This window comes from Eulemur rufifrons, chromosome 20, assembly GCF_041146395.1.
Source record: "Eulemur rufifrons isolate Redbay chromosome 20, OSU_ERuf_1, whole genome shotgun sequence".
Taxonomy (NCBI): domain Eukaryota; kingdom Metazoa; phylum Chordata; class Mammalia; order Primates; family Lemuridae; genus Eulemur; species Eulemur rufifrons.
In genome coordinates, this window is record NC_091002.1 from 16,164,583 (window position 1) to 16,185,304 (window position 20,722).

The 20,722-nt window shown below is 50.9% G+C and overlaps 1 protein-coding gene across 2 annotated transcripts in view; it reads right to left on the reverse strand.

Moving 5' to 3' along the window:
* Positions 1 to 2,931: 2,931 nt before the first annotated feature.
* Positions 2,932 to 20,722, reverse strand: part of L3MBTL1 (L3MBTL histone methyl-lysine binding protein 1) — a 28,525-nt gene continuing 10,734 nt past the window's right edge. Inside the window, exons 7-19 of one of the 2 annotated variants that reach the window (XM_069495643.1) lie at positions 20,129 to 20,264; positions 19,685 to 19,776; positions 18,258 to 18,409; positions 17,772 to 17,848; positions 17,142 to 17,227; positions 16,844 to 16,954; positions 16,291 to 16,405; positions 15,296 to 15,395; positions 14,919 to 15,116; positions 14,768 to 14,817; positions 11,252 to 11,409; positions 10,728 to 10,790; positions 2,932 to 3,734 (exon numbers count right to left, since the gene is read on the reverse strand). In XM_069495643.1, the coding sequence (XP_069351744.1) occupies positions 3,600 to 3,734; positions 10,728 to 10,790; positions 11,252 to 11,409; positions 14,768 to 14,817; positions 14,919 to 15,116; positions 15,296 to 15,395; positions 16,291 to 16,405; positions 16,844 to 16,954; positions 17,142 to 17,227; positions 17,772 to 17,848; positions 18,258 to 18,409; positions 19,685 to 19,776; positions 20,129 to 20,264 (1,473 nt within the window). In that variant the 3' untranslated portion in view covers positions 2,932 to 3,599. The remainder of the gene's footprint in view (positions 3,735 to 10,727; positions 10,791 to 11,251; positions 11,410 to 14,767; positions 14,818 to 14,918; positions 15,117 to 15,295; positions 15,396 to 16,290; positions 16,406 to 16,843; positions 16,955 to 17,141; positions 17,228 to 17,771; positions 17,849 to 18,257; positions 18,410 to 19,684; positions 19,777 to 20,128; positions 20,265 to 20,722) is intronic. The other variant, XM_069495641.1, reaches the window with a different exon arrangement.

Genomic DNA, 20,722 nt, shown 5'->3' on the forward strand with positions numbered 1-20,722 from the left:
AGGTTGTGCCAACTGACATGGCTACCAGCAGTGCTAGAATGTGCCCTTTCCCCTCAACAATGCTGCAGAAAATTGCCAGGGCCACTCGCGCAGGAGGCCACTGCAGATACGCATCTCCTCCCAACTTCCTCTCTTTTCCCCTTCCACCTTGGCTGGATTTCATTGTCTGGGCATGAAGGTCAGACATGTCCAGGGATGAGAAGGGGGAAGCAAGAGACTGAACCAATAGGAACACACCTCCATGAATATTCCCTCCACCTTGACATTCCTCAGCCCACTTTTGTTTTCTTTTTTTGAGACAGTCTCACTCGGTTGCCCAGGCTAGAGTGCCGTGGTGTCAGCCTAGCTCACAGCAACCTCAAACCACTGGGCTCAAGCAATCCTTCTACCTCAGCCTCCCGAGTAGCTGGGACTACAGGCATGCGCCACTATATATTTTTAGTTGTCCAGCTAATTTCTTTCTGTTTTTTTAGTAGAGACAAGGTGTCGCTCTTGTTCAGGCTGGTCTTGAACTCCTGAGCTTAAACAATCCACCCCAGCTAGAGTGCAGTGGCATCATTATAACTCACTGCAACCTCAAACTCCTGGGCTCAAGCGATCCTCCTGCCTCAGCCTCCTGAGTAGCTGGGACTACAGGTGCACACCACTGTGCCTAGCTAATTTTTCTTTTTCTTTTGTTTTTTTTTAGTAGAGATAGGGTCTTACTCTTGCTCAGGCTGGTCTCCAACTCCTGAGCTCAAGCAATCCTCCCACCTTGGCCTCCCAGAGTGCTAGGGTTACAGGTGTGAGTCACTGCACGCAGCCAAAAATAATATTCTTTAAGACCCCTAACTAACAGCAAAGAGAACAATTTAGTCTCTTCAGTAATGACACTGATAATCATTTTGTTTTCTGGATGTTTTACCACAAAAATAGATAAAGACACTGGCTACATATCATCAGTTGTTCAAGTTTATTTAAGTTGTTTTGATACACTGACAAATTACATAACATTTTGTGTATAACTCTCCCTCAAGAGTCAGCTTAAGCCAGAGATCCTCTTAAAGCGCACACACACATACACACACACACACACACACACGTGCACACAAGAGAGGCAAGTACAAAAATGTAATCCCACCAAAGTGCATGTGAATGAAAGTGCAAAAAAGACTTCATTTTCAAACTCTGAGATCATTCTCTCTGCTTCAGAAATTAAACAGAAAGGTCTTCCCTGCCCTAAGCCAGAGCTGACCAGGGGCAGGGCGAGGCTGCCAGGGGCCAAAATGAAAGTGGCACCTGTTGCTAGAGAGCAGGGCAGAGGGCAAAGGGCAAAGAGCAGTAGGAACTGCTGCCAACCCCCTCCCCCCTCTGTGCTCCCAGGTCAAGATGCAATGATCTCATCTGGGGACAGAGTGGGGATGAAAGGACAGTGGGGTGGACAGAAGGCAGACTTCTTTCCACTTTTTAATGATTTGGTTTCTTGACAAAGAGTTTGACATCAGTGCAGAACGTGCTGAGGCATCAAAGTCTAGAGGCCTGGGGACGATTTCTCCAATGCCCTTGGTCCATCTTGCCTTTCCCACAGACAAGCATCAGGAGCTCGGCAGATCTGCAGGGCAAAGGCTGCGCAGCCCCTCCTTGGAAGCTGTGAGGCCCCACAGCACCAGCCTTAAGTACCTGCTGCCTTCTCCTCACACCACAAAGTCAGTGCGCTTCTCTCCTTTTGTAGAGGAGCAGACTGAAGACAAGGAGCTGATGAGTTTTGCCACCACCCAGGCAACCAACATAAAAGAGAGGCTCAGACTGGCTCCTCTGTACTCTTGGCCAAGGGGGCACCAATGCTACCTCTGCACATCCAACCTTCGCCCCGAGGAGCTCCCAGGAAGGCTGTGCTCAAAGCCACCTCTTAGGGTTGAAAGGGAAAGAATATCTGAAGCCCTGTGGGAGCTCAGCAGGGGGCTGAATGGCTGTCCTCAAAAAGCTGTCTGGCCTGTGTGAGAGAGGGGTCCCTACTGGGCCATGGCAGGAAATCAGCAGAGCTTTGGGTTTCCCACTTGTAAGGAAAAAATAAAGCTACATTTTTTTAATGACAATAGCCCTTGATATTTTCCCAGCACTGAGCTTCACATCTGCACCCTGTCAAACACTTCTGAGAGTGCCACACATACACACAGACACAAATCTCACATGATTGAGACAAGGGGTCTGGGGAAGGACCCCCCCCACCCCCGGGCCCCACACCCTGCAGGCCCATGTCAGCACCTAGGGGCATAGGAGCTTGGCGTGGCTCCTCACCTCCCTGTGGGGCTGGCTCCTGCCAGGGGCTCTGGCCCTTCCCCCCAGGCTGGGAAGCAGGTTTGGCAGTGGCTCAGTGGAGGCTAGGCCCCCAACCAGAGCAGTGGAAGTCACAGAGCCCCAGCAGGGACCCAGCTGGCAGTGCAAGACAGATGGAGAGTGGCAAGGAGGGCTTAAGGGACCTAGAGAATTCAAAGATAGAAGAGTTCACCTTCCCAACTCCCAAATTTCAGTGGTCTTTGTAAGACTTCTCAAGAGCAAGTGGTAAACATTTAGGAGCCAGACAGAATGTGATGTCATGTGGGGGGTGTGCTAGACAGAGTGCTATATTCTCATGGCAGGAGGCCTGGCAGGCCTGGGGCCCTCGCCCCATGGGCAATCCCTTGGCTGAGGGCCATGGCTGCAGAGAGGATGCTATGCCCAGCTTTGGACACCACCACGTCTACTGGAGCTGACCCTCTGGTCAAAGACCCAAGATTGTCTGACATACCCTCGGGCTGGTCTCCTGGCCAGGCTTCCTCCTCCCCAGACCCAACACCGGAAGGGTGTGTGGGAAACATCAGTGGAACCTCAACCTCTGTCAGTTGTGAAACAGGCTCTGACCACCTGCTCACTCTGCTGGAACTAGGGCGTGACATGGGACACAAATGCCAACTAGTCCAGCACTGGGCCTGTTTAAGAAGGCCTCTTGGCTCAGAATCCCCCACTTCTGGGCAAAAGGGAGACAGGCAGCCAGAGACTCCCAATGGATCATATGAAAACATGTTTCTGAGGTTCACACCTCTGAGGGGGAAGAACTAGTGGGTTCTGGCTGGGGGTACTGCCCCGGAAACCAGGAAGCAGGAACGAGGGCAGCAAAGCAGCCAGACAGAAAGGGAGGAGGTGACTTTAGGTGTAAATATGTTCATGGCAGAGTCACTTCTTGGTAGGAGGAAAGGAGCCAAGGAGAGAAAAGTGCGTGGAGATGCCAAAAAGGGGCAAGGACCTCAGATCAGAGGACTCCTGCTCTACCAGACTCGTCTTAACCATTAAGAAAAAGACCCTTTGGTGATAAAACAAGTCAGCTGGGGGTGTGGGGCTACCACAGCCAGGGCCTCCACCCTACTCTATCAGTAACACCCTGGCCAGTCACACCCTCACTGGTACACCTGATGGCAAATGAGCCCTAGGACCCGGGGGCCAGGATCCCACCCTCCCTGGGCTCCTCGGCTCCCATGCACCTTCTAGGAAGGACCAACCCTGGGTATGAGGAACTCAAGTGGGGAGGAAGCATCAGCTGGAGAGGGAGGCCCAGCAAGGAGGAGGGCCCAGCCCTGGGCCAGTCACTTTAAGGTGTCATCAGCATTTTTGAACATGAGAATGGCGTTATAGATCTTCAAGGCTGGGCCCAGCTTGACGCTCATGATCTTCACAATGTCCGCCTGTGTCAGCAAAAGGAAGGCCTCGCCGTCAATCATCTGAGGGATGGGGGAGGGAGGTGGGGAGTGGAAAACGTGGGAGGGTCACAGAGAAGGGGTGAAGGAAAGGTGGGGATATGCATGGGGAGTGGGGGGGGAGAAAATGGGCATAAAGGAGGTGGGAGGGAAAGAAGAGGGAGGAGGAGGAGGAAGGGTGAGGAGAAAGGAGGAGGGAGAAAGGAAAAAAGGAAGACAGCAATGGGGACGGAGAAGGAAAGAAAGATAGCCACTGGTTTCCCCATGCTCTCATACACGTACTCTCTCTTTCTTTCTCTCTTTCTGCTGACTGGTCTGAGTTTCAGCATTTGTATTTGCAAAATGTCTTTTGAGTACCATGGACAGTGGCTTCGAGAAACCTGCTGCTGCCCCCATGTGACTCTATGGTCACTCTTAGTGTTGCTAACAGCAAGACAAGCAGACACTGTGTGCACTGTATGATGTAGCATGAGGTACACAGAATCATCTATGAGCAACTTGCTGAAAGCCGGGGCAGGGGAGAGGGAGAGAGAGAGAGGAGAGAGAAAGACACAGAGAGAGAGAGACAGAGAGAGAGAGAGACAGAGAAATTTAATCTGAATCTAACGAAGCCTTTGGATCTAACTTTCAATTTATAGGAAATACAGGGGATAGAGGAACAATTTAAGTGACACCAAAGAAAGCAATGAGACAAATCCAGAAAAGCACATTCTTCAAGACTTTAAAAAGTGTCATTAAGAAAGGAAAAAAAAAAGAGAGAGAGAGAGAGGGGCCTATTCTAGAATAGAAGATATTTAAGAGACCTAAAAACCAGAACAAATTATGTGGGCCTTGTTTGGTTTTTGGCTCAAAAACTGCGAAAAACATTTTGAGATCACTGGGGAAATATAAATATAGACTGGGTATTGGATAATATAAAGGAGTTATTGTCAATTTGTTAGGGATAACAATATTGTGGTTATGTGAGAAAGTCCTTACTTTTTAGAGATGCAAGCTCAAGCACTCAGGGGTGAAATGCCATGTTGTCTACAATTGATTTAAAATCATGTCATCCAGAAATGGGTGAAGCAAGTGTGGCAACTTGGCAACTGTCAATTCTAGCAGATCAGTATGTGGGTAGAGTCATGGAGGGAAGAAGCCAGCTGAGGAGGAGGGAGTGGGATGACAAGAGCTGGGGAGGAGGATGGGGCCAAGCCAGGGGACCCCATTTTTGTGGTGCCATCCTCCTATGCTCAATCCTCAAGAATCATAGCAAATCGAACACTTCTATGTTATTTCTTATGTGCCAGGCACTACTCTTAAGCACTTGTCACATATTAAGTCTAAATTTAATTCTCACAGCAACCCTATGAAGCAATATTAGTATCACCCCCATTTTACAGACAAGAAGACTGAAGCAGAGAAGCTAAGGAATTTGCTCACAACACACCTAGCTTGTAAGTGCTGTCCTGTGCTCTTAGCTACTGTGAGGGTGGGCAGAGACTCCTAGGGACATGATTCATCCACCTCAGAGAATGATATTCTCATGGGCCGGGCACGGTGGCTCACACCTATAATCCTAGCACACTGGGAGGCCAAGGCGGGTAGATTGTTTGAGCTCAGGAGTTCGAGACCATCCTGAGCAAGAGCAAGACCCTGTCTCTACTAAAAATAGAAAGAAATTAGCTGGACAACTAAAAATATATATAGAAAAAATTAGCCAGACATGGTGGCGCATGCCTGTAGTCCCAGCTACTTGGGAGGCTGAGGCAGGAGGATCACTTGAGTCCAGGAGTTTGAGGTTGCTGTGAGCTAGGCTGATGCCACGGCACTCTAGCCTGGGCAAGTGAGACAGAGTGAGACTCTGTCTCAAAAAAAAAAAGAAAGAAAAAGAAAAAGAAAAGAGGGTGATATTCTCTCCAAGCCTGGCCCTGCCCACAGTTCCACGTGAGCCTTCCTTACGGCCAGCACCACAGACTGGACGACAGACCCTTCTCCAATCACTGGGTGTTTTCTTCCTTGGACCCCTATGCCCCCTGGCCCCCTTCCTGGCAGGCCTTCCCACTGTCAGCATGCTGGACCCCAGTGCTTCTCCCGCCATTCGCAATTGCCCACTCCTTCCTCCTTGCCTAGAGCTCTCAGAGTTCAACAAACTCCACTGAATTGTCCAAGTTTCTTCATCTGTATTCCAGGAGCACAAGAGAGCTGCTTATCTGACATGTGGCGCGTGCTCAGTAAATCCTGAAAGAACAAATAAAAGGATCTCTGGGGTGTGGTGATGGCAGGCCTGTATCTCTGAGAGGCTGGCAACCTTAGAGATTAAACGAGGTGGGGGGCAGCAAACTTCTTACGTCTGTCCCCCAGCAGCTCTGAGAAAAGTTACCTGGTCCTTTCCTATCCACTAACCAAGGAAGCTCTGAAAACTGGCACTTCTAATGGCTAAACACCTTCCCAAAGAATGAAAGAAAGAAAACGCTAAATAGCCAGATGCCCCTGATGAGATTATCTGCATTATGCTTCCTTTCAAACACCCTAAAATGACCAGCTCAAGTGAGAAGGAACCTCACTGGTCTAGGATGAATAAGATTTCTCCCTGTTCTCACCGAGTCTGCCACTCCACGTCTCTCCAGTGCTTCCTCGATGGGGAGAAGGGCCGGGATCCTGAGAGCTGTGAGGAGCACCTGCCAGCCAAGTGGCCACCCTAGGAAGCAACTCCCCTCAACCTACGGCGACCTCTCTGCTGATCCCGGGCAGATGTGTTTGTGCAGAAACACCCAGATCCAGACACCTGTGCTGGTCAGGCTCTGGGGTTCCCTCTTGACGGTCCCACTGAATCATAAAGCCTGGTCCAGGAAGATGTCAAGGCTGTCACCTGTAAGTGACTTTGACATCCTGAAGTTCAGAATATGAAGGAAAGGAACTCCAGGCAGAGTTAAGTATGGATTCTTCCATGGGTTCATTTATCATCATCCAGAGGGGTGGGGAATCTGCAGCCTGTGGTCCTCCAGATCCCCAAGTAGAGCCCCTCGACCAAATCCAAACTCCACAGAACAAATCCCTTCATTAACATTTGTCCTATAAAATTTGGATTCAGTCAAAAGGCTGCACTCAAGGATCCAGAAGGCCAGATGTGGCCCCAAGGGTGCAGGTTCCCCACCCTCACCTGGCAGTTTGAGGCCACATAAAGGGACAATGGGATCACATCAGAAAATATAAGATGTTGCATGTGTGCTGATATGTATGGGGAGTTGTGAGCCATGTGATCAGGAAAAAGGTCATGTTCTGATCTTGAAGATAAAGGAAATAAACAGGAAAATGGACAGAATGAGCCAAATGCTCCACCCTAAGCAATGACCTGCAATGCTGTGGAGTCCTGTCCAGGGAATTTCTGTAAATGGAGGTAACCTGGATAGATCCATATGCAGAATGTTTAACATCGGCCAAGCTAAAAATCTAGTCAGTACCTCCAAAATTTGATTGATGAGACTTCTCTGTTATCACAACAGAAAAGTGTGGTCCACTAGGAGCCCAAGGAAAAGGTACATTCCGGGAGCAAAAAGCAGCCAGTGTTCATCTGGCCACACGGCCAGCAGAGCCCATTGGCCCCTCTGTTCCCCTCCTCCTCTGAGCTCCCAGGACACCCACACACACTTCTCTCAGAGCCCTCACCACACGCCACCAGAAGTATCAATTTATAATTCTGTGCACCCTACTATGCAGGGAACCCTAAGAACAAGGACCTCTTCTCATCTACTTTGGTATTATACCAGCTTATACTGGGCCAGGCACAGAGGTTTGCTTACACTAAATAAATACACAAAGGCCACAATAAAGATAACTAAGAGAGGAATGGACAGACTACCCTTAGGACCCTGGGTACAGACCACCTGTAAGACCATCCATCTGCTTTGCTCTAATTCCTCACTCATGAAGCAACCCTCTGATGACTGGTCTGTATTCTGGATGGAGATCATCTTGACTGGTGTCCCTGAATGTCCAAGCTCACTTAAGCCAGAGAGAGCCCACTCCCTGGAGAACAGTCCTCCCTGGGGATGGACACTGATGACGTGGACCAGCTCCTGGAGATGGTAATCCTCAGGCCCCACAAAGGTCCCCCTCCACTCTGAGACTCATTTGATGCTAGTGGTCCACCAGTACACCTTCCTCCTTAGCCGTTTTTTTTTTTTTTGTATTACAGACCATGCTGAACCAAGAGAAATAGCAGATGTTCCTGGGAGAGACAGCCCTTGTCCCAGGAAGGGGAGAAGGCAAAGGCAAGCATAGGCTAGAGAATTAACTCTTGTGTAATTCTGCAGTTGGCTGAACAACTATGCTTAGAAAGTGTTGATTTATGACCTGTAAACCTACAGGAAGATCTCAAATGGGGTACCATGTTGTTCTTTTGTCTCATTAATGTATGGCAAAGACTTGGACAAAGATACAGAAGCCTTAGCTATTAAATGTGCACATTGTAGGAGGTTGGAAAGGCTTACTGTCATAGATGACGGAATCAAGATTTAAAACAATAAAGCTATGAAACCAACAAGATAACATTTAATAGGGTAGATGTAAAGTTTTATATTAAGTTAATTTTTTAAAAGCCCAGTAGTACAAGGACACACTCGAAAACTAGGTTTGACTATAGTTGACATGAAAAGCACTTGAGGACTTCATGATCCCCAAACTAGTGTGATGTGGCTGTAATAGAGCTAGTGCAGATTCAAGTTTTGCTAACAAAAACATAGGGTTCAAATCTAGGGGAAGAGAAAACAACCCAAATATTTGTTAACAGGAGAATATTCATATTCATAAAATGGAGCACTACTCAGCAATAAACAAACTATGGGTACACGTAACTACATGGAAAAATCTTAAGAACATTACAATGGGCAAAAAGGGACAGACCCAAAAGAGTGCATGCTATATGATTCCATTTATATGAATTCAAGAACAGGCAGACTTATTAATGGAGAAAAAATTTTTTTTAAATAAATAAAAATTTCTCCTGAGGTCTTTATTGGAGAAAAAAAAAAGAACAGGCAAAGTTAATATACAGTGCTAGAAACCAGAACAGCGGTTGTATTTTGGGGTGGGGACTGACTAAAAGGGGCTGAGAAAACTTTCTGGTATGATGGAAATGTTTTATACCTTGATCGAAGTGTTGGGTTCACCTTCAATAAAACTTGTGTAATTATACTTTTAAGATATGTGCATTTCACTCTATATCCATTTTATCTCAATTAAAAAACATCTAGTGCAGTGGCAGCTCAACGTGTTCTATGTTGCCCAGAGGGCATCAGAAACAGGCAGTTCAGCTTTGGGCACACACATGAAGACAAGAAGATCACCAACCGAGACGGCAAGGAAGGACCTAGAATGAGGAGGAGTTTAGGAACTCCACCACACAAAGACTACATGAAGAATCCGGCAGTGCTGGGCCTAGATAAAACCCTCTTCCAGGGAAAGAGGAGCTGGCTACTTTCTTACAGGCATCTGACCTGGAGTGGGAAGCTATGGGCAGCTGAGACCAGCTTCCTGGGTAAGGGGGATGCACAGGAGGGGTGTTTGTATTCTTTGGAAGGAAGCCCTAAACAAACTCAAAGGTCCCTTCCAGTTTCAAACTCTACAAATGAGAGTCATGATAAAGTTCTTTATTTAAGGGCAACTATGCATTAAAAGTCAGAACTGCCACTTATTGTGCCCCCACTGTAGCAGGCATTCTGGTATAGTGAAATGATTTATATGTTACTCCATAATATTGCTATATAATATATACACTAGTGATATACAAGTCATGTGCCACATGACGACATTTCAGTCAATGATACACCGCATTTATGACAGTAGGGAGCATATGTAGAAACTTGATACGTGGCACTTGATATGGGCACTGTAGATCAAGTAGGCGAAAACTTGATATTCAGTAATGTTGGGACATTTGGTTTTCCATATCTATCTATATATAATATATATACCATCTAGGTTTATATAAGTGTACTCTATGATGTTTGCACAACAAAATTGCCTAACGATGTATTTCTTAGAACATATCTTCATCACTAAGTGTATCTTCATTACTAAGTGTAGTTATACTAGAAATTCTGGGAGAGATTCATTCATCATTTCCAATGCTCACAATAGCTCTGCAAGGTAGACTTCATTATACCCACTTTATCTCCATTTTACAGACAAGAAAATACAGCCTTAGAGACGATAAACAGCTAAAATTGGCAAAACTGGGATGCAAACCTGGACTGTCTCCAAAGTTGGCGTTCCTTGTTTATCTACAACTCATTACTTTTTTTTTTTTTTTTTGAGACAGAGTCTCACCCTGTCACCCTGTCACCCTGTCTATAGTGCAGTGGTGTCATAGCTCACTGCAATCTCAAACTCCTGGGTTTAAGTAATCCTCCCAGCCTCCCAAGTAGCTGAGTCTACAGGTGTGCGCTACCACGCCCGGCTAATTTTTCTATTTTTTGTAGAAATAGAGTCTTGCTCTTGCTCAGGCTGGTCTTGAACTCCTGAGCTCAAGCGATCCTCCTGCCTCGGCCTCTCAGAGTGCAAGGATTACAGGCATGAGCCACTGCACCCAGCCATACTTCTTATCTTTACTAAGCTCCTAGGTCTTGATTTTAGGTGTGTATTAGGATCCTTGCTGTGATAGCAATACCTGTGCCATTCAAAATATGCTTTAATTACCAGTCATACTGGACTAGAGAAAAAAATATACTTTAATTTCTTGAGCATCGCTGATGAAGCTAAGTTTGGCAAACAAAGGACTGGGCAGAGGAGTAAATGGAATCCTGTCTCCAGAATGTCTTTTCCTTCCTGAAGATCTGAACACACAGGGTCCCCAAGCTGGGCCACAGTCCATACCAGATTTTTCCCAGAGATATGGGTCACTCTGTCTAGTCTTGCCCGGAGGGGCAACAGGGGTCCCTCCCTAGCTGGGGCAGTGCTGAGGAGGGCACCTGCTTCCTGCCATCTCAAGGACACAGTGACCCCAGCTCCATCTCCCACTCTGCACTTGCACCTCACCTCATCTTTGAAGACGCGTGCTTGGTCCTCACAACCTGTCAGGGTCTGAACAAAGCCGAAGACCTTGGAAACCAAAGAAGACACATTGACCGGGGGACAGGGTTTGGGAGTGTGGGGAGGGGCTGGCCTACAGGGCCTGGGTGCCTTCTGGGCTGTGCCAGTGCGGCCTTTTCTCGTCAGCCTCTGAGGATCCTTGGGTCTCTCTGCAGGCAGATGTGCAAGGTGGGGGCCCTTGCTCCTGAGGCCCAGGACTGAAGCCTGCCTCTCCTGCTGGACATCTGACCGGACTAGCAGCATGGCCCCACCCCCACCCACCACGGTGGGCCTCTTGGGCAGTGTCTCAGTCAGCGCTGCTGGGCAGCCAAAAGGGACTGGGCAGGAAGCACATGCAGGAGGTAGCGTCAGGGTGAGACTGGGCCCTACCTGACCAGAGCCTTTCCTGGGCCTCCCATCAGGGCATGGTGAGAGGGAGAAGGAGTGGAGAAGGAGGGGAGAAGGACAAGGAAGGTCCCCTTGCTCCTCACCTCATCGATGGTCCACTTGGTGACTGTCGAGGCCGAGATACCTGCCACTCCTGGCAGGAGCTTGCAGTGCTGCTCCCAGCACACTGAGAGTGAGCGGTCAGGGTGGGCAGACAAGGCAGACATGAAGAGGGACTGTGGCATGACACCAGGGGTGAGTGCTGGAAAGCAGAGGCAGAGGCTGGCGGGCTGATGCTGAGAACTAACCTGGCGTCTGAAGCCTGCTCGCACCCAGGCTGCTCAGGAGACTGGCTGGAAGGGCAGACAGGACCATGGGCCCTTCTGATAGTCTGCAGAGCCAAGAGGGTGAGCCACACTCCTGACTCCCCACTCGGTACTTGCTCCTTCTGGTCAAGTGGGTCCCTTACTTTACAGTCGCTCAGGTGAGCTACTTGGAATGACCCTCTGCCCCTTCTCTCTGAGGCTGCACCACTCTGGGCTCTGTAAGGATGCTCTCTTGGAGCTGCTGCAGCATCTCTAAAGACATCATTCTTTAGATATCATGCATCAAAATTGTCCCCAACAGCCAAACAAGCTCAGCCCCAAGGTCAGAAGTCCATTATTTGCCCTTCTTTTCCTAAATCCTTTGGGGCCCCGACCAACTCGCTCAGAGCCATGGTGATTCTGTTTCAGAATCACAGTCACCCTGACCAGTCTGAAGGCCATCCCTCTAGCCACTGCCACTGCCCCAAGCTCTGGTTCCTCCTCCCTCCTCCACCAGTCTGGTCTGCACTACCACCACTCTGGCACTAGAGGGTCCCCTAGACCCACCCACCCCCAACTCCACGATGCCTGTTGCTTTGCTTTCTGATCTGCTTCTGGGATCCCTGGCTCCTGACCTCTGGCCTCAAGTGTCTCTACAAAGCTGCTGACTCAGCTCGGCTGGGCCTCCTCCTTGGCCAGGCCTGGCACTTGCCCACTTGGACTTCACCCACGTCTGATTACTCTGACACTCCCAGCCCCGCCCACCTCTGCCAGCCTTGGCTGGCCTTTGGCAACGGTGCCACTCTCCCGTGGGGCTTGCCCAGCCTCTGCCCACAGGCCAGGAGAGCTTGTTCTTTCTTATCCTCTTGGTACTGATTCCAGATGCTTGTAAATGCAGCACCTCCAGCGCCCTCTCCTCAAAGACCCTCGCTGCTGGTCAGACTGTCCTGCCCTTTCGCCTTGGTGTCACAGCCTTTCATTCTGGCTCTTCGGCCCCTCACACTCACCCGCAGAGCCTCTGGGATTCCATCTCCAGCCCCACCGACCACCCTTTCCTGTGGCCCCGCCTCCCTGCTGCCCTCACTGCAGACCATCTAGCTGTGGGTCACAAACGGCTGCTCTGTTTCCCTTCAGCAGCTGACACTCCCGGGGCCTGAAGACCAAGCCCAGCCAAACCCTGTCCTCTCCAGGCAGCCCTCCCCACGGAGCTGCTCACCCGCAAACCCCAGAGCCTACACTGAGAAGGGCTACCCATGGGTGCATGAGGAGCTGCCTCCAGAACAAAACCCAGAGTGACCTGTGTCCCTTCTGTGCAAGAGGCCCATTGGTTGGGCAGAGGAGCCCCGCACAGAGTCAGAGACCTGGGTTCTGTCCCCTGCTCTGTCCTTGAAGCTCTGAGTCAGTCTTTCCTCTCCCTCTCCGGCCACAGGCTCAGCCTCTGGCAAGTCATAACTTCCCAAGAAGTCTACGGCATAATTTTGGGATGAACACAGTAGGCAAGTGCCCTCTGATGGTCAGAACTTCGTCCTGCCACGGAAGCTGACAAGGTGTACCAGGGCCAGGTAAAAGTGCCCGCTGCAGTTTGATCCTCAGAAGTCCTCACTCTGAGGGCCTGGGGGCCAGCTGAGACCCTCATCACTCAGGCCTAAGGCTGCAGACATTGCTTCTGTTTCCACCAAGAGGAGAGAGTACAGAACAGCAAAAGGGAGTCAGGCAAGAGATTCAGACTGCTAACACCAGCAGGGAGCTGTGCTAAGCACTTTCCATGGATCACCGCACTGCAGCCTCTCACCACATCACGAGGTGGGTACTATGATCATTGGCAGTTTACAGATGAGGAAACTGAGGCTCAGAGAGTGGTATCACCTGCCCAAGGTCTCACATCCTGTACAAAAGCCGTCTGACTTCAGGGCTGTGCTTTTAATCACTAGCTTACGCACTGCCCAGGGTACAGAAACTGTTCCTGAAGAAGAAATGGAACAGTCTGGGTCCTGCCCAAGGGCACTGACCCAGGTGATTTCTCAAGGTCTCTTCTAGCCTTAAAACGACAGGCACTCAGTTCAACTGCGGCAAGATTGCCAGCTTCCTTGCTGTGTATCAGGCCCTATACTGGTGGCTGAAGACGTGAAATAAATTTGCCAGTCATGGGAGAGCTCAGTCACTCTGTCCCTACCCTTGGAGCACATTATGGGCTGAACTGTGTCCCCTCCTAAATTAATATGCTGAAGCCCTAAGCCCCAGTACCTCAGTATTCGAAGAAAGGGCCTTTAAAGAGGTAATTAAGTTAAAATGACGTCATTAGGATGGGCTCTAATCCAATCTGACTGGTGTCCTTATAAAAAGAGACACTTGGACGTACAATGAGATACCAGGGATGCTTGCACATAGAGCAAAAACCATGTCAGAACACAGCAAGAAGGCAGGCACCTGCAAGCCAAAAGAGGCCTCAGAAGAAACCAAACCTGCTGACAACTTGATCTTAGACTTCTAGTCTTCACAACTGTGAAAAACAAATTTCCGTTGCTTAAGCCACCCAGTCTGTGGCATTTTGTTATGGCAGCCCTAGCGAACTAACATAAGGGGGTTGAGGAGTGAACTGACATTTGGGTTAGTTGCTTTATGTCTATTATACCAGCAGCAGTAGTAGGAAAAGTCAGATCAGATCAGAGTATGAATCCCAGCTCTGCCCCTCACAAGGCTAATGACCGTGGACAAATGACTTCACCTTCTGAGCCTCACAATCCTCCTCTCTCAGAAGGAGAGAACAATACCCTTATTATAGGATGCTTGTGAGCATTAGAGACAGTCCGTGTAAAGCACCTGGCACAGTGCCTGGCTCATAGTAGGTGCTCAGTAAATGGTAGTAGTAACCACTATTAATTTAGGTATTGACACCTGAAAGGCAGGCTTTATCCATGTTTTCAAGTGAGGAAACTGAGGCTTAGAGATGTTATGTGACTTGCTCAAGGTCACACAGGTAGAAAGTGACAGCATTGGCCTCCTTCCCAAGAATCCTAGAATCAGGGAAGAGCACAGCCAGGGGCATCATCCTGCCTGACAGTGGAGACCAGAGGCCCAAAGAGGCTCTGGCCTTTCCACTGACTCTCACCAGGGGGAAATGAGACTGGAACCCACAGGCCCTTAAGGCCCCTTCCCGTGCTCTTGCCACTGCTCTATGCTTCCAAAGGACCGCAGAGAGGCAGCCTTCCTTCTAGCTTCTCCCACTCTGGGCAATCCTGGAGTCTCATCCCACCAATTGGAGCACTCACTGTGAATACATTGTGTAGGACATGGGAAGAGATGACCTGAACTTACTCTGGAAATCTTCCTGCGGAATCTTCTGAAACTTGGGAGGGCGTCCAATTCTGGAGAGAGAGGGACCAGGTCCATCACAAGGAATCTGGCCCAAGACGACACGAGGCCCCATACCCAGGAAGGCCAGGCCCTGACTCCCTGGCCTCCATACCGGCTGTGATGGCGAGGCTTCTTCCTAGGGGACGGGCCTGAGAGATTCCTCTTGCGGGCTGAGGCCTCTGTGTCAGACAGCTCTGCTTTCAGCCGGCTCTGGTTCCTCTCGGCCAGTGGGCAGCCCGACAGGCAGTGGTGAGCTGTGAACTTGCCTGTGACATGGCCAGAGCCGTCACAACCAGGAGTGGGGCACTTCCTGGGGAAAAAGAAGGCTTAAGTTGGGCTGAATCCACTTGTCCTCACCGAGGCCTCCCCAATCCTGGCCCCATCTGGAGGTGTCTTGGTGAACCCCAACCAGCTGTGCACAATAGGTACAAAACAGACCTTCCTTGAACAACTAAGCAAAACTCCTCTCAGCAGGAGCCCTTCGCTCACCGGTGGTGAAAGCTGTATTTGGAGGTCTTCGTGTTGGGCAGGTTCCGATAGCTGAGAGGGGGACAGCTCCCAGGAGAGGCAGAGCTGGACTCTCTGGGGCCTGGAAGCACAGAGAGAAAAGGGTCAGCGTAAAGTCCTGGGGATGAGGAAGGGCAGGGAAGGAACAGTTTCCACGGGGGAGATCAGCACAAGGAACTAGTTCCCCAGGGATGGGGGCCCTAAGCTAGGCTGTGATACCACTTTCTGCTCCTAGATACTTGCCCCTCTTTGGGGAAGGAGGGCTTGGCTCTTGTGTGCTTTGATGAAACCTATAGGCCATGCCTTCAGTCTGACAGGAGAACCCCCAGGAAAAAAATCAATGCGGAGATGGTGCGGGCATATTTGTCCCTTAGAAGCCACGTCAGGCAGATTCATTTTATCATCAGTTCTTTTCCCTGTTTTCATCTCCAAGGCTTTGGTAACTTGTTTAAGGCTCTGCCCATGCTTGGAGGAGAATATTCAAGAAGGGTCAACAAACACCCCACGTGAGATAGACGTGGTGGCAGCAGGGAAATAAGGGGAATCCTGAGGTTGAGAATGGGCCTGACCAGTCCAATGACCTGAACTCTGACCCCTGCCTGTGTAAAGGACCAGAATTTTACTTAAGGAAGCCAGTATTTCCTTAGCAAACCAACACATGCTTGGTGTAGCTCTGCTAGCTGCTGAGAGAAACCCCCAAGTGTATAACTACCCCCTAAGCACGTGCAACCACGTGAGCTTGCCCCTTCACACCTCAATATCCCAAACCCAACAACTAAGTAGCCAGAAGCACTGCTTAGTGCAGCAGACAGTCCTGGGGTGGGGCGGATGGGGGATCCCAGAGCTCATGGTGGGCACCAGAGCCCTGTGTCATACCTGGGCAGGAGTGTCAGAGCCTCCTGGACAAGATATAGGAAGGGAGGGTTGTCAGAGCTTGCGGGGAAGGGAAAGGGTCAGAGTGCCCTAAGGGTACACACGGAGAGGAGGCTGCAAGGGATGTCCTGTCTTGGAGCACCAGCCCGCAGGGTGGATGTCTGGGTGGTCAGCATCGATCCAGAAATCATAGCCATGACTCCAGCCATCAAAATGGAGCTGGGGAGAAAGGTCCTTGGAGGTCAGGTGTTCCTCATAGAGCCCAGCTCAGCCAGGAGGTCCTCTAGGCTCCGGGAGGCCCTCCCCATCCCCAGGGCCTGTCAGAAGCAAGATCCTGGATTGAAAGAACCAAGGAGCCAACCCTACAGTAATCGGTCTTGGCCACCACATTTTCCAAGGGCTTCACTCATTAAGTTACTGGCATCCCCCATCAATCCTTGGGTGGGACAAGGATTATTAGACCCATTTCATAGATGAGAAGGTTAAGGTTCAGAGATGGGTCTAAGCCAGCAAAAATAAGTCACAGATGAGGTGAGAATGAGATCCAAGCTCTTCGGCCTCGCCTCTGTTGTGCCATGCTCTTGACCTCTAACCAGTCTACAGGATTCCTGCCCAACTGGTCTGTCCACTACCCTTGCCCTAGGGTCCCCAAGCCACCTTTATCCGATGGTCCTCCACATCTTCCACGCTGGCCACACGGATCAGGGCTGGGTTCCTGCGGTCCACAGCCTCCAGCTTCATGTTGACCAGGAAGCTGTGAGGGGGTCGCTGCAGGGGGACAGGTCCCTTCAGGCCAAGGCCCAGCCCAGCAGAGCTGAGGCCCTGAAAAGGGAGCCCAAGTGCTGTGCCTGGGGAATCGTGGCCTGCCCAAAGGCGGAGGCTCGGGCCCCCCCTAGCTGGCCGGGCACTCCACATCTTCCTGGGCTCAGCTCTAGCGGACAGAATGCTGACTCACCACCTTGAAGGCCCAGGTGGGCACAGCAGAGGCCCCAGTTTCTTCCAGATATTTCTCCCAACAGAAGCTGTCAGGGTCTGGGTAGTCTGGAGGAGAGGATGAGAGCAACGTTGAGCCATCCAGGTGTACTGGGGGAGCTCCCTGCCCCTTACGCAGGACCAGGAACACAGAAGGGAGAGAGGCCCTGGGAGTAGAATCTCCTCCCACACCCCCTCAGCCAACTCGTTGCACTGGGCTCCTGAGGCAGATGGGTAGAAACATGTAAAGCACCACCACAACAGGTGGTCTGGGGACTCTGGCTCTTGTCACCCTTGGCCTGCTGCTCCCACTCCAGCCCCATCTGAACTTTGATTGCACTCCGGCCAGTGTAATACTCCGGGGAGGAAGGACACATTTTCTTCACTTTAGATTCCTTGCTCCCTTGCTGAGATGGTTATCTAACTTTCTTCCCCTGGACTTCAACGGAGTCAGGGTTTGACAAGACTCTACTAAAATCAAAGCTGAGGCTCTAGGACATATCTGTCCTCTCACCCTGACCCTAAGAGCCAGCTACGAGGCACTGGTAAGGTATCGGGGGAGTGGGAAGGGGACCAGGCCTGGGAGAGAGCCTTGCTCAGCCTGCAGGGTCACCTTGTGGAGGGGTAAGGGGCTTTCCTTGCTTCTGGCACCAGCCCACCGGGTGGATATAGGGGCTGCTGGGATCACACCTGAAACCCAAGAATACGTCACTGTCCCAAGAGCAACTTTAAAGCCCTGAGCCTGCTGTCCTCTGACAGCATGGCCCAGGGCCCACCCTCATCCCATTTCTTAGTGAGAGGGAGACAGATGGCTGATGACAAAGTTAGAACATTGCAACATTAACTAAAAACTCTAACACTACCATAATATCTAAGGGAAAATCATGAATCACGGGGGTTTGCTCATCTTAACCATGGTATTTTTAGATGAAACATTTAATACTGAGCGATGTTTCTCCTGATACAGCTCAAATCCATTATCCCCCACCCCAAACAAGATCTGCATGTTGGGACTGGACCGAGTGGGCCACATGGTGCCTGAGGTGTGAAAGCAGCTGCCCCTGTCCCCCACCCCCAGGTCACTGGGCCCTCCCACTACCAGTAGTCGTAAGTATCATCCCAGTTGTCAAAGTGCACCAAGAAGCGGCTGTCCACCACGTCGGTCACACTGGCCACACAGACGAGGGACGGGTTCATGCGGTCAACAGCCTCCAGCTTCATGCCCACCTGGAAGCCCAGGGGTGGGGGGCTCTACAGGCAAGAAGAGGGGCTGCCATGGCCAGGGCTAGGCTGGCTAGCACTAGCCCAGAGCCCACTGGCAAACAAAGGAGTGGGTTCCCTAGGAGGACGGCCTCAGGGCTGGGAAGGCGGGGAGGAGGGAGAAATAGGCTAAGAAAGAGAGTCCCTCCAATGCAGCATCGTAACCTGAGCTCTGAGCCACTCAGGAACTTCTGGCCTCCAAGATGCACTCAGAGGAGGCCTGACTTGTGGCAGAAGGTGAGTGCCTGGCAGGAGGTAATGCATTCGCCCTGAGAATCTGGCACGCCAAGTACAAGTCTTCTCTACCTGGATAGGCCTGGCCTAGCTTGGCCTAAGGTAGCTGTGGCAATAGTGGGGTGGTTGGGGAAGGGCTGACGCCTATGGCACAGAGAGGGGAGGAAACCAGCATAAACTGGACACCTGCCATGTAGCAGGCAGAAGTTCCCTTGACCTTTACAACAACCCTACTACACAGATACTGTTATTCTCATTTTAGAAATTAAATAACTTGACCTGGAACACAATGCCAGTAGTCAATGGCGGGGCTGGGATTTAAACAGCTTGACTGAAAAATCTGCATTCCCTGTCACAACAGCAGGTGGGACTCCATGTATCCCTGAGAACCTTCAAGTACGGACTCCGGGGCTGGAATGAGTTGGGGGAATAACTGTTCCTGCCTGAACGGCATGGTGGAGTCTCCAGCCCATGGGGACACTGGACCTTCAATATGGTAATATTTTTAACGGGGGTTCCCTATATCTCTGATCTTCTGCTTGGGGTTATGTGAGATACTTTAACTGCTGGATAAGCTGGCAGCTGCCCTGAACAGAGAAAAGGACAAGGAGTGAGTTGTTGGGAATGAATGGAAGAGCCTCAATGTGTGTCAAAAGGGAGAAGAAAGAAGCTTCCAGAACAAAGGCTTTGACTTTATACCAGAGAAAAGCAGAGTGAACCAAAGCAAGAATATTTGAACAACAACATCTCAGTGCCAGGCTGAGGCACTGGGCCAGGGGCTCCAAGGGGTGTGTGCAGGGGAGGATTTCCACAGTAGGGAAGGAGGGAGGGAAATGGGGGAACACCTACAACCAGCCTCCACCTCTGGCCCTGGGTCCTGCCCAGCTGTGCGTCTCCCACCTGATATGAGAGACCAGAACAAGGCTGAGAGAACAAGGGGACAAGCTCTCTTCTGATACGTCAGGTACCCTGGGCTGGCTGCAGTAGCTCTGGCCCAGAGGGTGATGTCCATTCTCACTTGGGGGCACTCACGTGGCTCTGGCTCACAAACAGGTGCTTGGGGGCAGCCTGAGCTCTTGTGCTGCGCAGGTACTGGCTCCAGCTGAACTCCTCCTCCTTGTAACCTGGGCCCCTCGGGGGGGAAGAACAGAGCACCGTGCAGAGGCTGGGCCATGGCGAGGGTACCCCACACTGAAGCAGTAGAATCAGGCAGGCCCCAGGACCCTACAACCCTCAAGAACTTGCCCAGGGACCTCCTGCCAAAGCAGGACCTGACCTGGGTGGACACTCAAAGGCAAGGGCAAAGCAGAACTTGGCCCTGGGGCAGAGTCATATCAAGATGCAATAAAGAGAGGCTGGCTTTGGAACAGGGTACAGGGTAAGAAAACCCAAGAGCTAGACGTGGGGACCCAAGGGGAGGAAGGGATGAGTCTGAGGACTCACTGCTTCACCATGACCAACCCAGGTAGGCCTTACCTTTGGGAGGCTGTAGCTTGTGCCCAGTCTTCTCAAACCAGCCAGCAGGGTGAATGTCAGGGGAGTTGGCATTGACCCAGAAGTCATGGCACTCGGAATACCCATCAAAGTGCAGACGTAGGCGGTAGCCACACACCTGGCCCCATGAGGGGAATCACAGGGACTCCAATGTCAGCAGTTGCCCCACGCTGACTGTTTCCCACCTCTCCTGGCCCAGCCTCCTGGTCTCAGGGGCTCTAATGCCCACAGGTCCCCAACCCCACCTTTCTTTGCCCCCAGGTTTCCCCATCCTGAACTCTGCCCCACACTCTCCATTCTACAGTGAGGACAGTTCATGTACTCATGAGCCCTGAGTGCCGGGTGCAAGACAGGTGGACTCTAGGACATCCTCCTGCCCTTTGAGCCCTGGACAGAACTTTAAGGGCACTCACCACAGCTCAGGACCCTGATGACCTGTCCTCCTCCTACTGTTCCCTACTCATACACTGTGCTTTGGTCTTGCTGAGCTAACAGCAATTCCTTGAACGTGGCGGTCTGTTCTGTGCCCCAGACTCTCTGCTTGCTTTGCTTCTTCTGCCTGGAACTCCCTCCTCA